The sequence below is a fragment of the Cottoperca gobio genome, chromosome 3, assembly GCF_900634415.1.
Source record: "Cottoperca gobio chromosome 3, fCotGob3.1, whole genome shotgun sequence".
In the NCBI taxonomy this organism is placed as follows: Eukaryota; Metazoa; Chordata; class Actinopteri; order Perciformes; family Bovichtidae; genus Cottoperca; species Cottoperca gobio.
Window position 1 is genome coordinate 26,173,547 of NC_041357.1, and position 27,548 is coordinate 26,201,094.

Consider the following 27,548-nt stretch of genomic DNA (forward strand, 5'->3'; position numbering starts at 1 on the left):
CAAAACACCCGACTGAGCTCCGTTACCTGAGTTGGCATCCCCGAGGTTTCACACACTGTTGAAATTGTTCACGTGGTTTATAAGTGGTACCCCGACCTGGAAGTGGTGAAATGTTAATTACGCAGCGTATGTTCGTCTGGAAGTTGTTAGTGTAAAGAAAACCAGAAATAAAGGTTAGTTTTTTTATTTAAAAAATATTTTATCATCTCATTTCTTGCACCTTGTTAAAGTAAAGAGTACTTTATAATATACTGTACATCGTTATAGCTACTATATCAATGCACAGGGATGATGCTACCTGGTCGACGATATGGGTTTTTCAATGGATGATGCCGGTATTCAGAAAGCAGGGCGGCCGATGGCGGATGCATATTCTTTTAGTTTTTAGCTGAACTTAAATGAACATTTATTTAACGCTCTCATTGTCTCTGTTTGCTTAAGTAGGGCTCCAAAAAACAAATAGTCCACAAGTAATCAAAAAACTAAAAAGAGCAGGAAGTGACGAGTGAGTCTATCTTTAGCGTATTTGGGGGGGGATTTGTATGTGCATGCATACTTGCAGGTGTGTGCGCATCCTAAAAGGCCCCTCCTCTTCACAGTGTGTGCCAATAACACTGAAGAATCAATAAGGTCCCTGTGTAAGGCAGGAGTATGGCTGACTCCTCTCCTACAAGCAGTCTACCTCTTTGTACAGTACATACTAATGGTCAACCTCCTCATCGCCTTCTTCAAGTAAGTGCACAACATTTCACTTCTGAATCCAGAATAATGTGAACTCATTCACCAGCTTTGGCTTCTGTGTTAAAGGGACAGTTCACCCCTCAATACGAAAGTATGTGTTGTTCCTCTTGTTGGAGGTATCGGCCGTAGAGATGACTTCTCTCCAATAGAACTAGATGGAAATGTCTTTTTTCAGAAATCACGACCCGTAAGAAGTTCCTTTATCTGTAAGTTTTGTTTCTCTGATCAGTTCATGTAGGAACTTTTCTTCTTCTACCACCAAACTACATTCGCTAACCGTATAATCGTGCAGAAGGAAGCGTTCATCTGCTCCATGGGCGAGGGGCTCGTGCTCACTCGTTGGCGGGTGTAGTTCGGTAGAAAGAAAATAGTTCCTACATGAAACCTGCCTGTGAGTCATCCTGAGTAATGTCATGTTTCTGGAAAGAGACACTAAAAGCTGAGCATTTAGTTCATTGTATTCAAGAGAAGGTAACTCGCCACACAGGTGAGAGGAAAAGTATATATTTCTGATTTTGGGGTGAACTGTTCCTTTTTTTTTTTTTTTTTTTTTTAAATCTTCAAATATTTCTGCCATTCTCCACAACATCATCGTCAGTGTCATTTCTGTCCTCTCTGTTTTCCAGCAATGTGTATCTGCAAGTGAAGTCCATTTCTAATTTGGTATGGAAGTACCAGCGCTACCACTTCATTATGGCCTACCATGAGAAGCCTGTCCTCCCCCCCCCCTTCATCCTCCTCTGCCATATCTACTCCCTCTTCTGTATGTGTAGGAAGAGGAAGAAGGAGCACACCTACGGACCAAGTACGACCACATTACTACCGTCATTGTTTTGGCAGAAACCTTGCGTCTTCTGAAGGTCGTCGTCTCTCACGTCCCGTCTGTCGTCTTCCTTTCAGAGCTGTTTCTCACGGAGGAAGACCAAAAGAAGCTTCATGACTTCGAGGAGCAGTGTGTGGAGACGTACTTCCATGAAAAGGATGATCAGTTTCATTCGGGGAGTGAGGAGCGTATACGTCTTACCTCAGAAAGGTGGGACTGTTAATTGGCCTTCTTAAAGGTGCCCTCGGCCCCCCCCTTCTTGTAAATAAACAAAGGTTATGTCTACAGTCAGTATTACTCACCAAAATGCATGAATGTTTGAACAAACGTGCATGCATGTGCCTCCTCGTGCCCGAGACGATAAAAGGTCGTCAGGTTCATACTGATTCATAAAGGTATTTTGGGTTTTAAATGCTTTAATGTTTAAATAAAACATGAATCTTCTCGTAGGTCTGTCTGAATGAGCTTTGTCTGTAACGCTCCGTTTTAGCGTCTCTTTTTAAGACCCCCCTCCCCAAAAAGCCCAGTGTGCTCTGATTGGCTTGCGATAAAAATATTGTGCACCCTTTTTTGAAAAGGTAGTTTTCAAGCTGTGGGTGGAGACACTCAGATAGGGCGCAGTATATTCTAACGAGCCAGCGTGTGACAGGAAGCATAGCCAAGTCTGAGCACGGGAAAAGTGAGTTTTTCATGATGTACCCCCTTTTGTCATTTCCAGGGTTGAGACCATGTGTATGCAGCTGAGGGAGGTTGGGAACAAGGTCAACTTTATAAAGCGCTCTCTGCACACTCTGGACTCGCAGATCGGCCACCTGCAGGACCTCTCGGCTCTGACTGTGGACACCCTGAAGACCCTCACTGCTCAGAAGGCGTCCGAGGCCAGCAAGGTCCACAATCAGATCACCCGGGAGCTCAGCCTCTCTAAGAACGTCGTCCCCAACATCGGCCCTGTGGCAACAGACACTGGCCCCCACTCTAAATCATCCGTGATAGGCAAACACAGTGTGGGGCTGGACCCTAACATGAACCCAGCGTTGAGTCCAGAGAGGAGGGGATTGTTTGGGCTTGGGCACTTTGCTGCAGAGGCTAGCTCCTCAGGCAGTGTCGGCTCCAGTGCCTTTGTCCAAAGTGCTGTGGCCGTTTCCCCTCCGGAGCTGCGTCTCCGAGGCCACTCTCTCACCCGGAGTATGCTGACCCGTCCACAAGAGCCGGGCCTTTCCGACTCTCCATCCAGCCTGCCCAATGTGCCCTCACCAGGGGCTCAGTTCCACATCAGCAGCACCCCATCCCAGCCCAGTGGCTCCAGCCACCCAGAACTCGCCCTAGCTAGGCTTTACCAGCCAGACAGCACCACTGTAGAGTTTGGGGCGTTTGTGGGTAAGTACGAGACTGAAGGTGAATCTGGTGTTGATGCAGAGATAAAAGAGGAGGGGGAAAACTGTGTGTGTGTGTATCCTACTGTTGTCATTGTCTCTAAGACTTCGGGCTCTGCTCGGCCTGCTTGCTTACCTGCTTGCACTGCGAAGCCTGAAAACACAGAGAGGTTTGGAGGGGGGGGCGGGGAGAGGGCTGCAGGTTGGGGGTACGTGAACAAGGCTTTCTGTGACGACGAGGGCAGATCAGGCTCTCTGAGTACACACACTGAAGTCTCACTGGCTCCTGAAGCATCACTGGGTAACACACTGCCAGGTCGTGCGCATGCCCCTTCTGTGGCACCCAGGAAACCCCACAGACGAAGGAGAAGGGAATGGAATATATCGGGACCGCCTGCCCCTCCAGCGTCCTGCTGTGAGGGTCAAAGTGGGTCAGAAGTCCCGCTTGACAAGAGGAACACGGCAAGAGAGTCAAACGCAACGAGAGGTTTGAGTTTTAGTCTGAGCTTAAGTTGAGGACTGCGTCTGCCGGGTGCTCGGGCCTGTCCGTCTCCAGATCAGGATCCCAGTCGACCTTTAGCTGGTGCCTTCTCTTTCTCTCTCTCTGCTCTGTCTGGTCCTCTGGTCTGACTTTGTTTTACTCCCTGCTCCTGTGGTTCTGAGGTTTTCCTGTTATGTGACTGGAGCATGAACGATTGGTTGATAAGTGTTCAGCTGGAACTGATTGATTAAGGATTTGTTTAGCAGGTGGAGGTGAGGAGTTTCTCATAAGAATCAGATGTTTCAAACTGTGATTGATGATGAAATAATTCTGTGATTGCTTTGGTGGGATATTGTTAAATAAGGAAAACATGAATTACTAGAAGAAAAGTATTTTACTTTGATAATGTTACAGACTGAGAGAGACGTTTAAATGTGGCTGACGATGTGTTCTCGGCTTCAGGACATAAAGATGCTTTGGACCCACAGCTCTCCACACCCAAAGACAGCTCCAGCTCCAGCAGACAGCAAAGCCCAGTGACACAGACCAGATCGCAGGTGAATGTGTGTGTGAGTAAAATGCATTTTTTGTTGCGTCGTCTCGTAATGAATATAGCTTCTAGGAGCCTGACATGCCTCCTTTATAAAACTCTGTGGGGAAACCCTGAAAACTTTTAACGCAGTGTTTCAGAGTGATGTAAACCTTCTCACACCTCTTTGTCTCCGTCTGGCTGTCTGCCACAGGCCCAGCCTGAAGGTCACGGTAACATCAGAACAGTCAACTCCTACGCTGGCTTCACAGAGTTTGACAAAGACCCGGTTTTCCTCCATCCTGATTCCAGTAAGTTCACAAAAAAAAGTAAACTATCCTCAGGAAATATCTTTCTTAGGTGTATATTAGTAAATATCTGTGATGTTTGTGTAGATCTGTCGAAGAAGGAGTGGAGCAGAGTGTCAGCTGAAGACATTCTCAGCCACGAGGACCCCCGGGCTGCAATACTGGTAAGACGTGTTTGTGTGTACTTTTATTAAAACACTAAAGAAACAACTGTAAACTTTATTAATGCTGGATTCTGTCTTTGTTAAACGACTTGTTGTTTCCTCACCAGGAAAGAGTTCAGGTCAAATCTGCCCAAGCCAGCAGCCTGTAAGTGTCCTCCCTCTGTCCAACAAGATACACACACACACACACACACACACACACACACACACACACACACACACACACACACACACTTTACTCGCAGCACCCTCTGTATATACGTTACAAGCTCCCTGTTAGATTCATGAACTACATTAATGTCATCGGTTTCGTTAAACTAATGCTTCTTCTCTTGCTGTGCGTCAGACGAGCCCCTGGGGAAGATGTACCAAATGGTAAGTAAGTTGCGTCGGACTCGTTCTGCCTGGATCAGCTGGTCCAGCAGCTTTTACGGGGGCTTTGTTATCACGGTGACATTTAACCTTTTCCCTTTCTTGGCATCCAATGTGCGATACAATCTATGCTGCAAGAAGCGTCACCAAAACATGAGGATTCCCAGTATTTGTAATGTTTTACTAGCCTGACTGTTCATTTTGGAACTTTGTTTATGTTTAATTATAGAACTGTGGTGTACAATACTCATGTTGCTGGATGAGAGCCTCACTGTGTTCTTCTCTGGTTACAGCAGCTGCAGTTTCTCTCTTCACGCCTCGACACAGCCACCTGGGAGCCAGAAAGGACTGTGAGTAACCCGCTCTGACGGCACAACCATATTATGGAGATTTGTCCCTTAATCAAGAAAATTAAATGGCAACTATTTTGATAAGCAATTAGTCAAAATGCCAAATATTCGCTAGTTCCAGCTTTTCTCCTCTTTTCATATCTTTGTTAGTTTAATGGATTTGGATTGTTAAATTCTCCAAACTAAGACATTTAAATATGTTTTTTAAACAATATGCATCCTATAAAAGAACTATATACTGTACATTCAGAAAGGAGGGATGTGTAGGTACGATCCAGTAATTTATATTAACACAACAACAAAAGCTATACGTGTGTTAACGCCATAAAGTGTGGCTGTGACTTTCATACATAAGAAACCTATTTTAGTTTAACTTAGTAAATCTGGTCATTTGTAGGCGAATTAAAAAAGTAAAAATGTCCCATTGATGTATTCTTCATTAACTATCTGCTCATTCTGTGTGTGTGGGAGCACAAAGTCACTTTCCCTCATTTCTAATGTTTTGTGTATCTCTGACAGTAAATATCTTTATTACTGGACGTAATAAAATCAAAAAGAGTAAAATCAAAAAGATTATTGCAGATTATTTACTTGATATTTTATTATTTATAAGAAGAAGAAAGAATAGCCAAGAAGTTTAGTATACAGGCTGTTGCTGTGAAGTCGTACAGCGCCCTCTACTGGTGGACGCTGGAACAGCTCCGGGTGTGTTTAATTTAATTAATGTGCCCAAATGATTTTCCAGTGAGTGATTACCACTGCCATGTTTATTTATCTACATCAACTAATTATTTAAACAAAAGATAACCGTTCTCTTTTCCTCCATAGCGATTGGCTCACCGTTCAAGCCCGTGGAAAGCTACATGTACTCAGGTGAGACATGCACGATAAGTTGCATCATCCTCTTTTCATGTCTTATTTTTGTATTGAAAGATCTGTGGGTGAATAACCAAATATGTTCATTCTTCTTGTTATAATCCGTTTGTGTATTTACACATTACTTTTGCTCCCGCAGCTGTTGAGCGCAACAACTTGATGAGGCTGTCGCAGAGTATCCCCTTCACCCCTGTGCCCCCTAGAGGTGAGTCTGGATCACGGTGCATATTTCCCAGACATATCAGGGTCAGGTGAGAACACCGCAGACGGTGTTGAGAATAAACAGCAGGCAGTCGGGAGAATGAGGAAGTGTGCAGGCAGACGGGCTTTCTGTTTGTTTGTTCTCCCACACCTGCAGCTGTTTGCTTCACAATGACCCAAACTGTTGAAGACAAAGTCAGGTGCAAGTCTATTGATTGGATGTCACAGTTTTGAGTGGCAGGCATGTTGTTTTTGTTATTGTTGCTGTGAAAGTCTTGACGTGTAAATGCTTTGTGAGCATTGTGATCCATGCAGTTTCTATGAGGCGACAGTTATTATGAAATCCCACTAGGATACTTTATCAGATTCACTTGATGTTATTGCGTTTTGACTTTGTAGGTCCGTGCAGACGATCTACAAAAACACTTAAATAACTGACCGAACAAAAGAAATAGGGCCGAGAGCTCAGCAGACGCAAACCTGATGAGGAACTCGAGTGCTCTTGCAGTTGGTATTTATTAGCTGTTGTTTCCTGACTCATCTGCTGCAGTTTCGTGGCTCTCGCAGACGCACCCGACTGTTTTACACTGAACAGGATGTAAGAACTGGTTTGTGCACTGGAGAAAATGTGAGTGATGGGGCGTAACTCGTAGCAACCTTGTTCCCGGTTCAAATCCAGCCAAGAAAAACAAAACCAAAAGAAAAGTGTCTAAAGGAGGTCAAACACCGAACCCTGTCAAATAGCCCCATGATGAAGAGTCAACGCCTCAAAGCACTGCTGAGTATTACAGCTGCTTTAGAAGTAAAGATGTTCACGTGTCAGCAGAAGGGTTAGTGCTGGGGATGAAATCTGAAAAGGACAACACACGTGTGATGTGACTTCTCTGTGTTCCCTCAGGGGAGCCGGTGACGGTGTACCGCCTGGAGGAGAGCTCCCCAAACACCATCAACAACAGCATGTCTTCCTGGGCCCAGCGGGGCCTCTGTGCCAAAATAGAGTTTCTCAGCAAGGAGGAGATGGGCGGCGGCCTCAGACGGGCCCTCAAGGTGCTCTGCACTTGGTCAGAGTACGACATCCTGAAACCAGGACATTTGTATATAGTCAAATCCTTCCTTCCAGAGGTGGTCCAAACCTGGCAGAGCATCTACAAGGAGGACACCGTGCTGCACCTTTGTCTCAGGGTAGGGAGCACATGTAGCATTGCACTGTTGGGCTGGGCGTCACACACCCTGTCTGAAATCTAAAACGCATAAGCGGATCTATAGATCTAGTTTGATGTAGCATAGAAGTCCTTGCTTTTAGCTTTAAAGACGTATTACTAACGGCTAGAATCTCTATCGGTGGCAACTTCTTCCAACACCTCTCAAGCTCTATTTAAAGTGCTGGTCTTGTGTCACTCCAGGAAATTCAACAACAACGAGCTGCTCAGAAGATGACGTTTGCCTTTAACCAAATCAGGCCGAAGACGATTCCTTATTCGCCGAGGTGAGTGAGCAAAGCGTGCAGGAGGGTTGGCAGAACACGGACGCACTTACAGCCGCTTTATTTCCATATCCTGATACGTCTTTGTTGGATTTATAAAAGATATACACAGCCAAGTCCCACATTTTGCTTAGCTCATTGTGGTTTAGCGATTTGCTTAGTTGTATATAAAGTAAGCTGTACAACAGATGATTTACACGTCCACACACACACTCTTCCACACACACTCTTCTTCACGTTCCCCCTGTGTGTTCAGGTTTCTGGAGGTGTTTCTGCTCTACTGTCACTCTGCCGGACAGTGGTTTGCTATAGAAGAGTGCATTACTGGGGAGTTCAGGAAGTTTAACAACAACAACGGCGATGAGATCGTCCCCACCAACCTGCTGGAGGAAACCATGCTGGCCTTCAGCCACTGGAGCTACGAGTACACCCGCGGAGAGCTGCTGGTGCTCGACCTGCAGGGTAAACACTCAGCGTGTCACCGCACAGAAGCCCTTCAAATGCAGACACGGTTTTTTTTTTGTTGTTTGGTTCAAATGAAATGGCATTTTGTTACATTAATTTAAAAAGTCGTGGATCTGGGAGATGTAGTTTCTCTTGTTTCCTGACAAATGTGTTGAAATGAATGTCCTTTCTTCATTAACTACGTGTGTGTGTGTGTGTGTGTGTGTGTGTGTGTAGGGGTTGGGGAGATTCTGACTGATCCATCAGTTATTACGAGCGGTGAGAAGGGGTAAGTGAACTCTCTTCAAATAATTATTTTCTTAGCTTGTGGCTCAATATTGTAAAGTTGAAACAAAGACATACTGAATAACACTTCCACTTCCCCGGTTGCTTTTTGCAGTAATGTTGCACTAACTGCTCACTGTGTGGGACTCTGTGTGGGACTCTTGCAGATCCTATGATATGATATTTGGACCTGCCAACTTGGGGGATGATGCCATTAGGAACTTCCGAGCAAGGCACCACTGCAACTCCTGCTGTCGGAAACTCAAACTTCCAGGTGAGGCGTACTGACGGCTGTTCAGTCACCTTAATCCTCAACTAAATCACAAATGTTGGCGTTTGAGTCGTTTAAAGATCTGCTCTGATGTGTCTGAAGACATAAAAAACACTTTGATTTTAATGATCATTTAGTTTTTGTTTCCCTGATGTTCATTGCGGCGCTGCAGCATTTTGAGCGTCGCTGCTGTAATTTCACACGACCCTTATACGGGTGGTGATGGTCTAGTGGTTCGCCTTCCAAACCAAACCAGAAGGTCGTGAGTTCACTACCAGGGCTGCCACCATTGTACCCCTGAGCAAGGCACTTAACCCTGAGCTGCTCCAGGGAGACTGTCCCTGTACTTAGTTCACTAAGTCGCTCTGGATAAGAGCGTCTGCTGACTGACCTGTGATGTAATGTGTGCCTCGCCTCTCCACACACACTCCAAGCCCAGACAGGTGACACGGTATTATAAATTCTAATCTGTCGTTCCTTCTCTTCCAGATATAAAGCGGAACGATTACACGCCAGATAAGGTGACGTTCCCACAAGAAGACCCTCCCAACCCGGGGGGCGGAGTCAAGGAGTCCCGCCAATCAATGAGGCTGATGCTCTGAGCGGTTTGAGGACGTTTCTTTTTTTTTTTTTTTTGTCAAAGCCAAGGAGCAGAGAGGCGCGCCCAATCAACTGGAAGAATCACACCCGTTCCCATGGGAACCAGTGCATGCAGACATGTTTTTCTTGATCCCGCCAAAATGCTGTGTCGAACACAATTCAACCACGTTAACCTTTTTGTGTTTTTCTTTTTTTGGTAAAGAATACACGAGGAAAAGAAGTTTTAAACATATTTTGTACAAGTTTATGAAAATAAATATATATATATATATATATATATGAAATGGATATATCGACAGGTACAATATCATCGCAGAGGGTTTATTATTTATTAAGAAGTTTGAGAAGTTGCCTTGTTTTAACAAAAGAGAAGATCAAAGTGCATCGTGCATCTGTTACAGCAGCTTCAGAGACGCCGGCTGCTGAGACTCTGCAACACTGCGGTTTGCCACCATCATTTTTATAAATGTATAAAGACTTGTATCACTACTTTTTGTCTCTTAGTTAATGAACGGATATACATGAATTTGAAAATCTTGTAAAATATGGGCAGATTGCAATGCAACTTTTACAGAACAATGTATGTCATTTTATTGTATTGAAAGTGTGTCCACCAAAATATTGCTGATAGTTTTTATTGTTACAAAGGTACTATTGCTATATCTTTGTCATCAACTATTGTATGAGCGAATTACAAACTAGTGTATCTTATAGATACTGTGACCTGGCATGAGCTGAACAGATTAAAATATTTTATTCAGGGGAACTGACAGACGTAAGGGTATTACTGTATACATTTTGTACTGGACATCATTTTAAACAAATAAAATGTTAAAAAGCTTTAGCAACATCGCTCGAGTGTTGAACGAATGTCTTTGTCTTCATGCATGGTCAACATTCAGATTCTAATGGACATCCACACATATCTGCAAGATCTTATTCCCTGAAGCTGATATTCAGTGGAAATTAGTGCCCAAACTGTAACTTTGTTGTCATCATTTCAGGCCCCGAATGATTATTTGATGCTTTTCTTTGTCACTTATTTACGCCTTGAACTGCCCGTTGTACAAATGCCCCGTTGAAATGTCTCCACCTCGAGGTGTGTAGGTTCCAGGCAGGCACACTTTTTCACAAGCAAATGACCATCACTAATATGCAAGAGCCCATCATCAGTAGTCCTGCAGATTAAGGCTGCTGGTGGATTCCTGAGCGTGTGCCTGCAGAAGGAGACAATGAGCCTGCTGTTTAGACCTCGGATCCCTCATCCGGACGGCAGCTGCTGGTATTTGAATTCTCTCACAATAACCTCAGATCTGACCGATAGACTGCTCACCTGTCAGATCGGGTTCAGCTGAGGATACGGCTGCTTCTCTCTTGGCTTGAATTTTTCATTTGTACAGTAGCTTTTCCTTCTCAACAGTAGGAGTTCTTCAGCGTGTCCCTCTTGCATGTCGCTGTTATTAATTATAAAGCAGCAGATGAACTCACAGAATATGTAACTTTTGCACAAAAGACTTTATTTGAACTGCGACTGTTGAACCTTTCGTTAAACTTTGATCTGCCCTCCATCCCCAATGGAAAAGCACAAGTAAGGCATCTTCTCATGGACAGGAGCTTGACTCCCACGGGTCCTTGAAAGTTTGTGAATTTGAGGGGGAAGTGCTTGAATTTATATATTTTGTGCGAGAATAGAAATAGAAGTTATTTTGATACTTTTATGTTTTACTTAACGTTAGTGAATAGACTACGTGCCGCTTGTCTGCATACGTGTCTCCCGCAGTCGCATCATTGTTTCACGCTCTACCTGATCGACCTGTGATCCCTGCCTCTAGCTGTGCCGTGTTGGATCCTTGAATTTGAGGGAATTGGGCTTGAAAAGTCCTTGAATTTGATGCATAAGAAGATGTGGGAACCCTGCTGGAGGAAGGATTGACATGGTTCCCACGGGTCCTTGAAATTCTTGAAAGTGTGCGAATTTTAGGGAGAAAATCAAGGCCTTGAAAGTTTTTGAAAATAGACATGGTTCATTGAAAGTGCTTGAATTTATGTAGTTTGTTCAAGAAAAGATATCTAAGTTATTTTACTTGACTCTTCAACGAGTATATAAATGTATGCAATATATTGTTTGTGCTGCCTCATCAACACATCAAGCCTCGCTCTCTTTTTGATTGTCTGTGAGATTCTGTAAAACCTGCAAGTTCTCATTCCCAGTGTTGTAAGAACTAGCAGGCTACAACAAGCTACAACAAGCTACAACTTGCAACTGTAAATAACCTCGATCTGTGTCTCACAGTTAATGCCGTGTTGAGTCCTTTTTGAGGGAAAAGGACCTTGAAAGTCCTTGAATTTGATGTTCAAGAAGGTTTGGGAACCCTGGATTAAAGAAGCAGCCAGTGACTCTGTCATACTGTTTGAGAAAAATAAACTGCAACTGTAATTAAACTATAAATAGAACTTGTGGCCAGGTATGAGTCGTAAACTGGACGGGCTGGTTTTCCCTCCCAATGGGTGTGGTTTACTTTATAAGAGGCAAACAATGACTCGCATTTTGTTCAGCTCGTCTTTGGACTGAAAGTTTACAGCTCTGCAGTCGACTACAGGCGACACATCCGCAGCAGAACGATGGCTACTGTCTCCGTCGAATATTGGTAAGTGTTGAACTTTACATTGTGTTTATAAATGTTGCAGTAAACTCATTAAAGTTGGGAGGTAGAGATGTTTTATTTCAAACCAGGGTGTAGTCCAAGTGCAACTGGTGGGAGATACATTATACTTCATTAATTAGGCTATGTTAAGGATTTAGATTTGAACAGATGATCAAGTGAAAGACTCATCTAAATACTAAATACTTATTTAGTTTCTATTGTAATTGATATTTCCTTTTGTATATATTACCATTTATGACATTAAAGCAAGGTGGAGAAGCATTCTTGTTTTGTTTTTTCTTGTGTCAATGCAGCAATTATATGTTCTTTTTTATATTATATGAATATAAAATAATGTATTTAATTGTTAAAAAGGTTTTTCTGCATTGAAATTGAATTCCTTTGCTTATTTTGACTCGTGCATGAATCATTTGTAGGTTTGAGAGTTTCTATGTGCCAATAATAACGTTAATTAATATTTATTTTCCTTGTTGATTTTATGCTGCAGTAGAGGATGAGGTTATTCCTTCCGCTACCAGGAACTAGCCGATGCCCTTCGGCAGGTTCCCGGTGTGCAGGAAGTGAATGGACGTGTAGGGAGGTCAAGTAAGCTGCTTTTTCTTTTTCCACTTAGACTTTTCGGTCTGCTATGCCACAAAAAGAGAAGAGCAAATAAGAGTATCTCTTCTTATATGCCAAATATGTCCAAAAGCATTTAGTTTTTGTTTTGGTATCAGTGTGTGTGACATATCTACTGTCTCAGATAAATACACAGATGATACACAGATGATATTGTGTGAATAATGAACTACATGACTTGATGTATTCTTATGTTTCACCCCCTCAGACAGCTTTGAGGTGTCAGTGGATGGTAAACTGATCTACTCCAAGCTTAAAACGGGAAAGATGCCTACTACTACTGAGGTCAGTGTGTTAGTGAGATAAATATCTACCATTTAAAAAACAAAGTGGCATCTTATTTACTGGCAAATAACTGATTCACTTAATGTTAAAGGACTGTGGGTAATTTGCTTATGAAAACACAATTTTAGACTTGAATTGTTCAACAACATTTTTCTACATCTAGAAAAACTCTTAACTTAAAAGACCAGTGTGTAGCATTTAGTGGCACCTAGTGGTGAGGTTGGAGATTGCAACTAACTGAAAAGTCCTCCGCTCACTTCCCCCCTGTCCAAGCTTGTCGGAGAAACTACGGTGGCCTTCAGGTCATTTGAAAAACGCGTAAGGCCCTCTCTAGAACGTGTTTTTTCGCTCGCTCTACTTTTAGAAACATGACGGACTGATGAAAACAGTAACATAGTTATGAATATTATATTACATTTCTGCAAATAGATACCCTTAAATACTACACACTGGTCCCCGAGTTATACATAACATTTGTATCTCAAATAACAATATATTATTTTTCTTTTGAACTTTGCCAGCCAATACTTTCCTTGAGACATGTTACACAACTGCATTCTTCCCATCCCTGTGTTATTAGTAATTGTGGTTTGGGCTCCACACCCACATAGCTAATAGAAATCTTACATTATGTAATTTAGTCATTCATAATTACTATAATTAAAATACCAGGAAATACCAGGATCAAATTAAAACTGATTTCTAGTTACTCCCTTTATGGGACATGCAAGAATTGCATCAGAATTAAATTATATATAATAATAAATATAATATATAATAAATTGTATTCATATTACAAAATAAACAAGAGTCTGCAGCCTTGCTAGCAGCTCACAATGACAATGCTAACCTGTTTATAATTCTCACCATGTTCTTAGATTACAGCGTTAGCATGCTAACACATGCTAACATATGCTAATGAGCACTAATCAACTAAATAAATGTTACCTGATGATGGCGCTAAATGAGAAGTCCGAGGATGAAAATTCATCCCGACGGGCTCATGAATGTGTTGATGGTAGACGGTCCTCTACAACAAACATGTTTTGTGTTTCGTGTGAGCAGGTGGTGGACTTGGTGAAGAAGGCCATAGCCAAAAATGGATAAAGCGAGTGACAATACACAAGAAGATGAGAGCATCTCTGAAGGGCCAGGCACTAATCTGCACTTCTGTTTATGAATGTACACATGAAAAATCATGCCGTGTGTACATGATGCAAGTCCAGAAGCTTTTCAGCTGCCTGGCGCCTGAGGAACTGCTCTCCTACAACTATACTCAGAAATCATTTACATCTACTTACTCAGGAATGGGAAACTCTTTTAACTTTTAACTCTTTATCAAGCCACGTATATATGTTTTCATATTAGAGATAGCCAAATAAGAAGATCGGTCCCACTCTTATGTTTGTATGTGAATATGAAGCTACCGCCAGCGAGTGGTTAGCTTAGCTTAGCATAAAGACTGGAAACAGGTGGAAACAACTAGCCTGTCCTCTAAACCAAATCTGCCTGCCACCACTTTCTAAAGCTCACTAATTAACATGTTGGTTGTTTAATCTGTACAAAAAACGAGAGTTTAAAAACTGCAATCTGCTGTTTGACGGGGGGTTATGTGCCGGACCATTTCTTGGCTTGGACCACTAACTTCAGTCTACGCTACTGGTCCAAGCAAAGAAATAGTCCGGCACATAACGCCCCCGTAAAATGGTGAATTGTAATTTTTACACTTTTGTTTTTTGTACAGATCAAACAAGTTATACAGTAACATGTTGATTAGTGAGATTTAGAGGTTCTGGTAGGCAGATTTTATTAACCCTTTGAACAGAGCCAGGCTAGCTGTTTCCACCCGTTTCCAGTGTTTATGCTAAGCTAAGCTAACAAACTAGTTGTAGCCATATATTCACCGTACAGGCCTGAGAGTGGTATCGGCCTTCTCATCTAACTCTGGATAAGAAAGCTAATAATTAAAAATATATATAAATATACACCTAATGCTGGTATATATGCATATATATATATAGTATTTATTTTTATAAATACATGGATTATCACTTGGATGGTGTTTTGTACTGCTATCTCTTGTTACTGTAGCATTTTAGCAGTTAAAATAAACATTAAATCAATGGAAAATGTTACATATTAGATATTTAATTTGACTTATAAAACATATACATGAACTTTTTAAAACAATTTACAATATTGTTATGCTGTTCTCATCTTAATCTGTAATAAATCAAACAAAAATGTTTTTCCTGAAATGCAATAAAGTATCACTCAACAACCAATGATGATTTTCACGTTACTTATTTAAAAGCCAAGTTGTTCTGGAAAAGAAGACTACAGTCAAATGTCTCTGTGCGTGGTGATCGGTGTGTGCCCGACTGATACGATCGAGCACCTCAACAGAGATCAGCCAGACTTCCTGAACGTTGTCCTTCTGTTTCCACCAGATTAAATATCAAATATCTGAGAATTCAATATGGGATGGAAATATAAAGCTTCCTCTAAAAGAAAAAGAAAATCGATTTTTCATGCACTGGTGTATTTTTGGGCTATTTTACTTCTACGTGTCTTCTTTTAAACTTTTGGAAAGAAAACATCCAAAATACACATTCAGGTGTTTATTTCACTAACTTTGTCACTAGATAATGCTTCATGTGCACATCTAAACAAACCATTTCAGAAAACTTGTAATACAACAAATAATTGTCTTAATGTACGTAATCAACTAGGGAAGGTTCATGGTGATATCTATTAGTTAATTTGTTTACCCTATTTACCTGCAAAATATATGATCTTACAATATAAATCTCTAGAGGATGTTTTTCTCAGACTCTGAGCCAGAAATCTCCACTTCAGTAGCACTTCAGTTTCATTCCTCTATATTCTGAAGCTTGCTGGAAATGTATGCAAATGCAGTGACATGCAGTGAGGTTCATGGCTGGGGAGGGACTGACTCTTTCAGAGTCAGATTTACAAATATAAGAACCCAACTGAGTAGCTTATTCACCATTTTCTTGGCAGCATGAACATTGACTACTGGTTATTTTTCATATCTCACACACACACACACACACACACACACACACACACACACACACACACACACACACACACACACACACACAGGTCACAGGTAAGGTACATATTTGCCCAAAAGATAACCATTTATATCATTTATAGCAGGTCAGAGAGGTACATGTATTTGCTCTGCAGCCTCCATAGCGTTTTTAGTCTGATGCTTTGATTAATTCTATTCTAGCTCACGTGCGCCCTCTTCAGTGCGGCAGAGTACTGTCTGCCTCACCTGGTGGTTTTATGTCACATCAGGATATATATAAATATATTACACACATACATTAACTGGACTATGGAAAGCCAGGACGCATAATAAAAGTGTCTGTAAACATTATATTGGCGACATACAGAGAGATAGCAACAGGCACGCGCCAAATGCATGCGCTCAACCTAGTTTGCGAGGGATTGCGCAATCCGAGGTGAGGCTCAGCTCTCTCAGATCTCTCCTGAGAACAGAGAATATGCAAATTCAGCGATGTTGACTATAAAAATGAATGAATCATACAGAAAATGCAGTTATAGCACAGACCAGTGGACAAATATAGCACATATGTATTAAGATAATGCCTCAATGGAAAAAGGAAAACTAACATTTTAAAAACAAATGTGTAATTCAAAAACATGTATCTTAAATCTGATTAATCAACTAGTTTCATAGTGATTTATATTAGTTAAAACAATTCACATTGTGCTCAAGTGACTATATGTGTCAAATAAAAGTAGTGGAGTAAAACATAATAAAATAAAAGTGGAGTAGAAGAAAAGAAATATAGGTATATATAGGTAAGAACATTTTGGATTGGCATTGTCTACCAGTCTACCTTTTATCACATGTTCACTGTCCTGTGTGAAAGAGTTGATATCTGCAGCAGCTGTGTGTTTGTTGTTGTGTTGGTCAGCCCCCAGGTCACAGAGTTTAACATGTTCCTCATTACTCTTATCGGGTCTGTAGCCTTAAGCTTATTGGTTCCTACTAAAAACATAAATCTGTAATAACAAGTCACGGTTATATATCATTTCATCCCTAATTTTAGAACACATTTTCCTACTGGCACATTAAAAGTGTATCTTATTATATTTCCTAAAACAGCTGTGTAGGAGCACATGGTGTCTTTGTAGTGTTTGTGGCAGCAGAACAGCGTTTATGAGTCTGACTCAAAATAAAAAACAGTGTTTATCATAATAAAGCAATCAATGGATGGCAGAGAGAAATAAAAGACTTGTTAATAAGGTCAATTCACTGTTGGTTTAGTCTTTTCATGGGATTTGTTGACATTAAACATAATGAAACAATGAAAAGCACATATTTTGTGGCTCTTTAAGCCCTCTAGATTGAATATTAAAGTAGTACCAGAGGACTGCTGCCCATGTAATCTCTGCACCATATAATCCATAAAATAAACAGATAATAACGTGAGATTTGTCGGCTGTTTGCGACACTGTTGAGGTTTCACTGGTAGAGTAAGAACGATCAACAGGAAACACATATCTCCACATCAGAAGCTGCTGGGGTTCTCTTTTTTACAAACAATGTTATCTACACTTTTTGTTGTGACCTTATTGGAGACAATGCTCGACGTGGGAGTGTGTGTGTGTGTGTGTGTGTGGAGTGTGTGTGCATGCTGTGGGAAATTGTCAGTTTCAGTGCTCCATCTGAAGGAAAAGACCGACACATGGACTCTTTGTCTGCGTATGAGAAGTCACAGATATGCAGGCACAATGACCTCATTGCAGTATCATGGCACACACACACACACACACACACACACACACACACACACACACACTGGCCTCATTTGTAATAGGCAAGTTTGTGACTTAATCTCTTCGGTTAGTCTTGTTTATCTTTATTAAAAAACATTTTCAAAGATTGTTAAACTGTGGGATACAAAGCCTCCAGTCAAAGCTGATAAACTGTAACTTTACGCATCTCATTATCAGGTAACGCTTTATATTAAGGTCCTTGTAATAAGCGTTAGTTAATAGACAATAAGGCTGTTATGTCCTTAGTTTATAGACTTTAAGAACATTAATAAAAGCCTGGAGATGTTTTAAATTGTTTATACAAACACATTTGAGTTATACTAACTCACCTTTTCTTTTTGCTTTAAGATTAATTCATAATTTATCAGGATTTGTTTTAGTTAACTGCTTTTTCAACATTGATCCTTTTGTTTATGTTGATATATTTACTGTAAATGTTATATTTTGTGAGTCTGGGGTTTTAATGTTCCATTTGTACAATGTTAGCGGTGACCCTGGTTAAGAGGCTTTTTATATCTTCTAAAACTGTGGCTGTAAAACAAAAGTGAAAGAAGTATTGGAATATAAAATAACAGTTTTACTTCAGTACAAGTAGAAGTATTACCAGATAAATGAACTTAAAGTATCAAAGTACTGACACATTTCAGATTGTTCGAATATTGTTTTACTCACTTTCAAATAAATGTAGTGAGGTTTAATCTGCTACAGCTCATTGTTGCATTATTAGAGCACTGTGCTGGTCGGACAGAAGAACATATCTTATTTATGAAAATATGTCTGCATATGAAAGGAGGGCAGATCATTTAATATTCATATTCCCCGACGACACACTCCTGACCTGCTGGAGACATTTAGGGCGAAAGAGAAAGCTGTACTTTACTGCACTCGATCACAAGAATCACAAACTCCATAATTGGTTCTTTTTTTTATTATATAAAAAACAGTGACAAATAAATAGACCAACAAAATGTAAAAATATAATGTTTGTGGATCTGTGTAGGGGGGGGGGGGGGGGGTGCTATAGCAACGGTTTGTTCTAATAGCAATATGTTTGAAGTCCGATTGGTCCCTGGTTTGATTGATATGATAAACAATTCACAACATATCATTTTAGCACCGTTGTGTTTTCGTGAGCGCTGTATTGAGCTCTGTAGACGCATGTAAATCACATTTCACATGAATGCAGGACAGACATGAGAACAATGAAATAACTGAATTAGCTGTGGGTCAGTTAGAAAAAAGGGGCCACTGCTTACAGTTTCATTTCATATAAATATAATATATTAATTTATACATTGTACACTAGAATGGCTCTTTACCACATACACAACTCGGGTAAACAAATTAATAATAATAATAATAAAAAAAAGGCAGCCTACAATTTTACAAATCAAAACCAAAAGCTGTGGGGAAACTGAAGTCTTTTAGCTGCACAGTTTAACATAGAAAACATTGAGAGCAAAGATAGTTCTGTGCAGAAACCTGTGCTTTAGAAATTAAACTGTCTAAGATATGCAATCTAAATGTCACTTACTCCAAAATTTCTGAAGGCATTGAGATCATTTTTACAATCTTATGGAGCAAATGACAAAATGTCAGTTTTAATGCGTTTGTGGGGTCTGAGTATGTGCAAACATTCAGTTGATGACTTGAGATTACAACCCTGAATTCACTACAGATTTAGCCTGTTTTCGCAGCATTGATGTTAGAATTCAAATATCAAATATCTACTTAATTGTGCCAAATGAGGACATGGATGAGGACGTGTTGAGGATGTAGAAGGCAAGCTTAGCGCACCAGGAGGAAGGTGAGTCCAGCGAGTCCCACACCAGCAGCAGCAAACAGCGCTGTCTTCATGGACGAGTCCTGCCTCACCTCTATGGCACTGCGAGAGAACTTACAGAACCCCTCCTACGAGAGAGAGAACAACAACAAGACAGTTAGAAACTTTTAGTTTAGTAGGAAGAGAGATCATCTATCTGCTACTTTCAGTTTTTCTGCATATACTCTAGGATTTTTACAAAACAAGAGAAAGTATTAGCTGCCAAAATGACTTCCAACCAACAGTGGCTTAGCTGACGGCTGGCGGCAATTATACAATATATTTTGGAAAATATGTCACAGTCACTGACAGCCCCGTGTTTCTCCATAAACACAGAAAAATATTTGCCTTAAGAGAGTGCCGCTGACATAAGCAACTTTTTCAATATTCTGACTGCACAGCAGTTCTTCAAAGTAAGAACAATAAATAATGTCTAAGTGTCAACCTGAAGTTATAGAAAAATGTGCCAGTTTGTCTATTATTATTCTGAAATTATTTATATTAATTATGAACTAATTGTAGCTTCTTCTGCCACATTAGCATGAAGACAAAAAAAAGAATTGGGTCAGTCAGACAGCTGTATATTTCTCCGTCATGTTTTTAAACAAAACCACACATTGGACCAGTGACTGCACCTGCTCTCAGCTCCAGGTGTTGCTTTGCAGCTGCTTGTTTTTCTAGTCATACCACGCTAACTTTCAATATAATGCCAAATTCAACACACAGAAGCTTTGACTGTTACTACAAAGTCCATCTGGCTGAGCTGGTTAGTGTCTGTTGAAACCAGCTGCCAGCTGAAGAAAGGAGGGGTAGGGGTGTGTGTGTGTGTGTGTGTGTGTGTGTGTCCATTCACAAAAGAAGACATTCAACTGTAGTCGTGTTTGGTGAGGCTTCTGTGAACTCAAGTTTCATCATAACAATCCCCTTAAGTTTTTCCAGTTAAATAAGCCACAACGAGCAGGTTTAAAATGATCTTTGTTCTTTTGATTTCTCGTGGCTAAACAAGTCGACAGTCCGCTACTGCCTTACAACACAAGCGTTTGTTTAACCATTACAAAAACACTGATAATCTAAAGCCCGAAACGGTTTGATCTTGGCTCTGAATTGACACTGTTTGAGGGTTGTCTTGTTGTAGACTACATTCCTCACAATCTTGCCTGTTGCTACTCTACAATTCATATAATCACAGCAGCCACATGAGACGTCTGAGCACTCGTTTCATCGGCAAACAGTAAAGTAAAAAAGGCTGCATCTAAACTAAGCCCTGGTCATTTTTTAAGCCACGTTTACAGATAGATCTGAATATAAACCCGAGCAGGAAGCAAACATGATCCGATCAAACTCGGTGGTTTCCAACAGCAAGTCTAAAAACATCACTTTCACATTAAGTCACACGGGGGTTTTTTGTTTTGTTTTAACAGTTCAGTTTTAAAACTGGCATCTAGATACAATCAAAATACCGCTCTTATCTACAATGTTTGTGTTGACTCAGCTCTGCTGTATATAAGAGTCAATCAGTTTAGAAGCAGACATGTTGATATAACTTACCCATCCGTCATTCTCCAACAGCCAGTCTTTCTTCTCCTCTCCCAGGTAATCAGCTATGGTCTCTGCCAGTCCCCTGCAGTTTCCGGGCTCCTGTCCTGGTTCCTGCCCCTGCACGGAGTCCAGCCCCGGCTTCATGCCCTTCTGCTCCTGCAGCTGTCTGGCCAGCACCCCAGTAAAGGCGAAAAGGGAAACAACCCTCCCCCAGTTCAAGTGTCCGTCTACCACCAGCTCCTCCATCACCTTCCTGAGGCTGGAGCAGGGGTCCGGCCCACACTGCCTCAGGAAGGTCTGAGCATGGGAGTGGAGGGTCGCCTGGTGCTGCTTCTCCATCTTCTGGGCCAGGAGCCTCATGGCAGCGGCTGACTCGCTGGGAGGTGGAGGGGCTGGCCGTGGGCTTGTGCAGCACAGGGACAGGTAGTCCTCTCCCAGAGCCAGGGTCTCTTTCCACAGCCCGCACGACATTTTCTACCAGGGAAAAATAAAAGACAGTTCATGAATTTTAAAACCTAAGGAAGCATCCTTAAAATTCCTTTTATTTTATTTTTTATAAACCAACATAATGGTATAGCATGCCATAAAAATTTAAAAGAATGCCAATAATAATAAAAGAAAAGCCATAAAAAAAAGTCATGGTATAGTACGTTAAAAAAATATCAAAGGCTTGTCATATGCACAAAGGATACAGGGTAGTAGTCAACAATGAAACATACTTAAGGCATAAAACAAGAAATAAATAGTTCAATAAAAATGCATAATAGTGCAAGTAAAATGCAGGAAGTCAAATATTTACATATAAAATAGAATGTGAACCAGTGGAAATAAATACTCTGCATAGTATGTCGTAAAAATAAATAAAAGTCAAAACAAAACAATGTCATACTATATTATGTCGTAAAATAAATTCGTATAAAAAGTCATAGTAAAGTGTGCAATAAGAAAGTTATAGTACTGCATGTCATTAAAGAGTCACAGTATAGTATGGCATAAAAGAGTCATTAAAAAACAGTTATTTATCTGTTACAGCTTTAGAGCTCTGTTCATAGTTAGCATTAGCTTCCCTTAGCAATAACCTATAACACTCGTATATCACCACTGGCTATTGTCAGGGTTTTATATTTTGGAGAACAAAAAGAGCATCGTGCTTCCGGAGCTTCTGAACCCCCCCCCCCCCCCCCCCCCCCCCCCCGCTATATAACTTCAGCCAGGTATCTAAATCACCTTGACAAGGAAAGGTATGTTAGCATAGTGATAAAGGCTAATGGCGAAGGTTAGCACCGTTAACAGCAACGATATTAACGGCCAACGGCTGGTGTGAACGTTAGCTCTCGGTTAATGCGATCCGGAAGATGCTGGAGGCTAAATACACAGCTACGATATAAATACCACAGTAGTTTGAGTGTTGTACAAAGTGAATTAGCAGCTTTAAAAATAAAAATAAAGGGGGTTTAAGTGGTGAACTTGCAGTCGGCTAGCCGGCTGCCTTTCTCTTGTAACTAACCGTTGATCTGTCACCAGAGCAATGGAGGACACAAAGGACCACACAGGCTAAGAGGAGCTAGCTAACTAGAGAGCCACATCATCGCATTAAACGTCGTTTTATGTCATATTACCAACACGTGTGTGTGCTAAGAGTTTTACATTTACAAAATGACTTATGTGTAAGTATGTAAAATACATATTTCCGTGCGTAAAAGAAACAAAAGCTTACCCTCCCAGCGATATCAGACTGCTCTCTGCACATACGGACAGCGGAAGGAGATTTTTGTTACACTGAGTGTCATTCTCCCTTCAGCTGGCTGCTTCACATTTATAATAAGACTCCGCCTCCGCGTTACACGCATCTGCTGCTGCCCGCAAAAAAACCCGCAAAAGTCCCGTCAAAATACATGAACATTTTCTTCTTTTTTTTAGATTAAAGCTAAAAACAAACACAATTAAGTCGTTATCTGTTCCAATATTAGGTATCATGCTAATATATACAGTCTGGATGTAGGAAAACCAGAAGTATCTAAGATATATTATTGTCCTGCCACATTATTTGTAAATTATAAATGTTAATAAAGGTCTAATATACTCTCCCTGGCCTCTTTATTGGCTAACCTACACCTATTAATTTGAATGCAATCCGATTTAACAGATCTGCCACAAATTCTATATTTAAGAAGATTATAATCAGTTTTTGTTTGACACTCTCTGAGAGGTGTTACTTCACTTATATGATTATGATGTACAGTATATCACCACTGAAAACTACAACCTCAATAATAAACACATTAAATGAACACCTCTTTGACAGTGTCAATCAAAACGGATCATTATTATCTTTGTAAAGCTGTTTCACACCAAAGTGGTGCAGCCAGGTTTCACAAGTGCAGACTTGTCATTTTAGGTTTCATTCATCACAAAACCGTCCCACACCTTTCGCTCTCAGTGTGTTACATCACAAGGTTTCAACTACACAACCAGAGACCAGACAATGATCATGAGGAAGTGAAAATGCAAAGAGTTAATTTGATTCCAAGTATTGCAAGTCAGTCAAAGTAAATGGTTCACGTCGAATGGTGAAGCTGGTGATATATTGGGTACTTCTTGTGCATGGTAATACCCGTCCGCCCTCTCCTCCTTCATCAACCTTTCCCTTTCCCTCGGGGTTTCCCTCTTTGAATTCCAAATAACCTTTAATTCACGCTGGAGTTTAAATATACAAAGTAATAATGCAAGAAGCAAGAAACTGTAGCCCACAAAACCCAGATGACATGTTTTATGAGATGAGCTGCTGGGAAACATCTCATCTGAAACCGAAATGTCATTCTGCAGGTTGATAGTAGAGACTCCTAACCTAGTTTAGATGTGAAAACAGTTCATCTATAATGGTGTGACGATGATGTGGAAACGTACGGTTGACCTTTGAACGTTTTTAAAACGTGCTTTTTTAAAAGCATTTCTACCAAACACTGTCTACAGGTGACAATTTAAGGATTTGTCTAATCTCACACTGTTCCTAATGCACTATTGTTTACATGCAAATCATTCATAAGGTGAATTGTAGAAGGGCCTCTGCAGCTTTCCTGTCCATTGTGCCACTTCCTCTTTGCAATAAGTCACTTACGTAGATCATTGGTAAGTCTTTTCATGTGAAGATCTCTTTTTACCACAGTGTTGGGGAAGCTACTTTGAAAGCTTTGAAAGCTACCGATTAGTTCACATTGAACCACAGCAAAGCTACACGAGAGAGAAATCTAGTTTAGTTCAACTGAAGCTTCGCAGGAGAAGTAGTTCAAAGATCAAATTCACAATGAAAATGTGATACGACATTATAACAAAATATAATGTAAAAAATACCACACAGTTGAATTTATTTTTAAAAAGTACCGACTTGTTCACAGGTCATTTATAAAACAAAAAATAAAATAAAATACGCCACAATTTATTAAAATCAGTTTATTTTGCAAACTAATATTTCTACAAATTAAAAATAAATAAAATGAAAAAATAATTCCTTTCATTGTATGGCCCAAAAGGGTTTGTAGTTTCAACTAGTAACAACAATAAAAAAGTCAAAAGTCAAAAAAAGTCAAAATTATTCTTGTCTTTTAGGTAGCAGTGACCCAATTCATGTGGCAGACCCAATTATAATATTATTATTATTATTATTATTATTATTATTATTATTATTATTATTATTATTATTATTATTATTATTATTATTATTATAAACCCTAAATGCGTGGTAAGTTTAGTTTGTCCTCATCATACCCTAGTGGCATAGCTATGGATGTAAGGATATGTCTTTTTAAATTCTACAAATGATCCCTAAAAAAGGACTTTTCATGGGAAACACAGCCAGACAGACATCCCTGTTGTGATGCAGTGCAACGCCCCCTGGTGGCATGCGGTGCAACCAAACACTCATTCGTTTCCCTCGAGCCCATTTAGTTGTTATTAAAATAAACAACAAAACCAGGATAATAGTTTTTCCTGGGATGTCTTACGAGAACACACACACACACACACACACACACACACACAAAAAAAAAAGGTGTGAAATCGGTAACACATAACCCATGATGATCAGCTCTCAGGATATTTACATTTCTCCCTTCACAGAATACAAGAAATGCAAATGTCAGCCATTGAGATTGAATCTAGGTCAACCTCGGTGCCAGGAGGCTGCAGTTGAATGAAGCCTGTGTGGCACAATCCGTTAAGATCAGCGGATATACCAAACATCCATTTGTATTTTGTTAATGCAGAGACATGTCGGGTCACCTTTATCTGTTTTGGCTCCACCTGCATATGAGGCTTTCAGAACGGAGGGATTTAAAGGCAGAAGAGGAAACAAAGAAACAAAAACAAACAAAATCAATACTTAAAATCTTCTTTATTTTTCACACTGTTGAGGTTTATACAGAGTGAAATGTTATAATCTGTGGCCACAATCACAACGATGTATCTGGCAGCGTGCCTGTAAAAACAGCACGACTGTAGGATTGATATTATCTGTAGTTCTACACGGCAGAGCAGATGTCCCACTATGTAAGGAATAAATATTACTTAATTATCAGACATCAAGCTAAACAATAATATACAACAGTAACAAAGATTAGGAATCCACATGCCTCTTCAATGAATACCCACCCTACAGTTCTAATAACATAATATATTCTCATTCAGGACACACGTTTTAGGTTTCAGTGCTTCTGTGTGTTGTCGCACTGAAGGTGTGTATGTACACACTCCTGCAGTAGTAGTGTTGCTTTCAGACAGGGACCTGCAGTCTTGGCAGTCGCACAATGCTGGTGCTGTCGTCACTGGATCACAACTGTGATATCAGCTCTAGGACCAAATCTGTACAAGAGAAGAGAGAAGAATCATAAGCTACTCAAATAAAAAGTGGCAGAACAAATAAATACAAATTGATCTTTATGGGAAATACTCCTGATTAAATAAAGGTTAAGAAAGCATACGTAAAGAAAGAAACTGGAATATGAGTGTGTTATTACCAAGATATCAATACTTATTTGGGTGAAATACTCAATGTTATTCCCCAAATTAATTTAATAAACAGCTGTTGTGACGGGATTTTCTGACGGAAGTGGTTTCGGTCATGTTGAGCGAGGGAAACTGCCGCTCACCCGTAAGGTGTTGTCCCAGGAGGCCGAGCACAACGCCGTGCCGTCAGGTGACACTCTGAGTCTGCTGACGCGGTTCTCATGACCGAACAGGACGGAGACACGAGTTCCCTTCAAAACGTCCCACACATTGATGGTGTAGTCATTATAACCAGCGAAAAGCAGACGACCTGGGGGCGAGGAAGTAAAAGTACATGAAACAGGAAGTGGGGGGTTTGGAATAAGAGGAAGTAGAGACAGACAAAAGTTTGGATATTGAAATTGTGAGACAAATGTTTGAAATTTAATACTAGCTTTCCCAGTTAGCTGATGAGTAATGCAGATGATTCAATACACTCCCAATGTTTGTTATTAGTTTTAAAAGCTTTACAAACTCCTCACCACTCAGAGAGAAGTCCACACTGGAAGCACCAAATATAATGCTGTCCTTCTGGTAGATGGCGACCTCGCGGTCAGCTCGCAGGTCAAAGAAACGACACTGAGGGACACAAACAAACATGCAACAACACAGACGGGACACGCAATGGTATTTAGACTTAGTTATCTTAGCTGACAGTAGGCACTATTACAGTATATTATAGCGATAGGGTCGGGGGTCAGGACGATATGAACATTTCCTGTCACGATTATCCTCACCAAAAGAATTGTGATTCATTATAATCCTCAAAATACGCTTAAAACTCATTAAAATGGCACAAAAACATACTTTACATGTACAGAAAAAAATATTCTTATTGCATCTCTCGTTTTCTTTTGTGAAAAACTAACAATAAAACAATCTTTAATAGAGTAATAAAACATCATAGCCCCGCCGCATAAATAAAGGATACAAATAAAAATATCTACATTGTGCGTCTGTTCGTCCTGACATGATCATTTCTGTATTTATTTTTTAAATCAGGCCCTATTCTTCTTTAATTGCTTTCCTTGAATGTTTTCTATCTCTAGTTTCTGTTAACATGTGTTATTCTGTTCAGACACATGTCCTGTTCACTGAGTTCACTTCTTCATCAAATCATGACAGGAAAGTGATTCAGAGTAAGTCCAATAAATCAATCTCCACACATGCACTGAGGACGTCAATTCAACAACTCGTGCACAGGACACATATTGACCCGAGCAGCAGACACACGACAACAAACTGATAAGCAGGTCATACAGTACGGCGTGACTCACTGTGGCATCGTCTGAAGCGGAAGCAAATGCATCTCCACTGGGATAGTACCTGAAAACACACGACCGAGGGAGGAATTAGAAGTTCTGCACCAACGAGCAGAAACTTGATTACTCATTTTAAACAAGTGAGTGATTCTGCTGCTTGAACAGGGCCTGAA

The 27,548-nt window shown here is 40.5% G+C and overlaps 3 protein-coding genes and 1 long non-coding RNA gene across 7 annotated transcripts in view; 2 read left to right on the plus strand and 2 right to left on the minus strand.

Annotated features, from left to right (window-relative positions):
• Positions 1-10,153, plus strand: part of trpm7 (transient receptor potential cation channel, subfamily M, member 7) — a 34,523-nt gene extending 24,370 nt beyond the window's left edge. The window contains exons 23-40 of one of the 4 annotated variants that reach the window (XM_029455536.1): positions 600-732; positions 1,368-1,546; positions 1,642-1,774; positions 2,283-2,941; positions 3,881-3,987; positions 4,162-4,258; positions 4,343-4,419; positions 4,527-4,564; positions 4,766-4,794; positions 5,085-5,141; positions 5,970-6,014; positions 6,157-6,222; positions 7,117-7,400; positions 7,622-7,704; positions 7,958-8,163; positions 8,383-8,434; positions 8,598-8,704; positions 9,191-10,153. In XM_029455536.1, coding sequence (XP_029311396.1) covers positions 600-732; positions 1,368-1,546; positions 1,642-1,774; positions 2,283-2,941; positions 3,881-3,987; positions 4,162-4,258; positions 4,343-4,419; positions 4,527-4,564; positions 4,766-4,794; positions 5,085-5,141; positions 5,970-6,014; positions 6,157-6,222; positions 7,117-7,400; positions 7,622-7,704; positions 7,958-8,163; positions 8,383-8,434; positions 8,598-8,704; positions 9,191-9,303 — 2,465 coding nt within the window. In that variant the 3' untranslated portion in view covers positions 9,304-10,153. Of the gene's footprint in view, positions 1-599; positions 733-1,367; positions 1,547-1,641; positions 1,775-2,282; positions 2,942-3,880; positions 3,988-4,161; positions 4,259-4,342; positions 4,420-4,526; positions 4,565-4,765; positions 4,795-5,084; positions 5,142-5,969; positions 6,015-6,156; positions 6,223-6,617; positions 6,680-6,768; positions 7,401-7,621; positions 7,705-7,957; positions 8,164-8,382; positions 8,435-8,597; positions 8,705-9,190 lie in introns of those variants that run through there. The other 3 variants (XM_029455544.1, XM_029455553.1, XM_029455561.1) reach the window with 3 other exon arrangements.
• Positions 10,154-11,857: 1,704 nt separating this feature from the next.
• Positions 11,858-14,331, plus strand: LOC115005172 (uncharacterized). The gene is made up of 4 exons (XR_003831928.1): positions 11,858-11,949; positions 12,455-12,552; positions 12,794-12,870; positions 13,936-14,331. It is a non-coding gene; the product is annotated as an uncharacterized LOC115005172 (long non-coding RNA).
• Positions 14,332-18,622: 4,291 nt separating this feature from the next.
• On the minus strand, positions 18,623-22,928 carry bcl2l10 (BCL2 like 10). Its single transcript, XM_029428792.1, has 3 exons — positions 22,791-22,928; positions 21,083-21,547; positions 18,623-19,623 (listed from the first exon to the last, which is right to left on the minus strand). The coding sequence occupies exons 1-3, from the start codon at positions 22,821-22,823 to the stop codon at positions 19,501-19,503; spliced, it is 621 nt and encodes a 206-aa protein (XP_029284652.1). The 5' UTR covers positions 22,824-22,928; the 3' UTR covers positions 18,623-19,500.
• A 2,550-nt stretch (positions 22,929-25,478) lies between these two features.
• gnb5b (guanine nucleotide binding protein (G protein), beta 5b) overlaps positions 25,479-27,548 on the minus strand; it is a 10,599-nt gene continuing 8,529 nt past the window's right edge. Inside the window, exons 9-12 of the mRNA XM_029462074.1 lie at positions 27,391-27,439; positions 26,596-26,692; positions 26,218-26,384; positions 25,479-25,930 (exon numbers count right to left, since the gene is read on the minus strand). Of these exons, the coding sequence (XP_029317934.1) occupies positions 25,919-25,930; positions 26,218-26,384; positions 26,596-26,692; positions 27,391-27,439 (325 nt within the window). The 3' untranslated portion in view covers positions 25,479-25,918. The remainder of the gene's footprint in view (positions 25,931-26,217; positions 26,385-26,595; positions 26,693-27,390; positions 27,440-27,548) is intronic.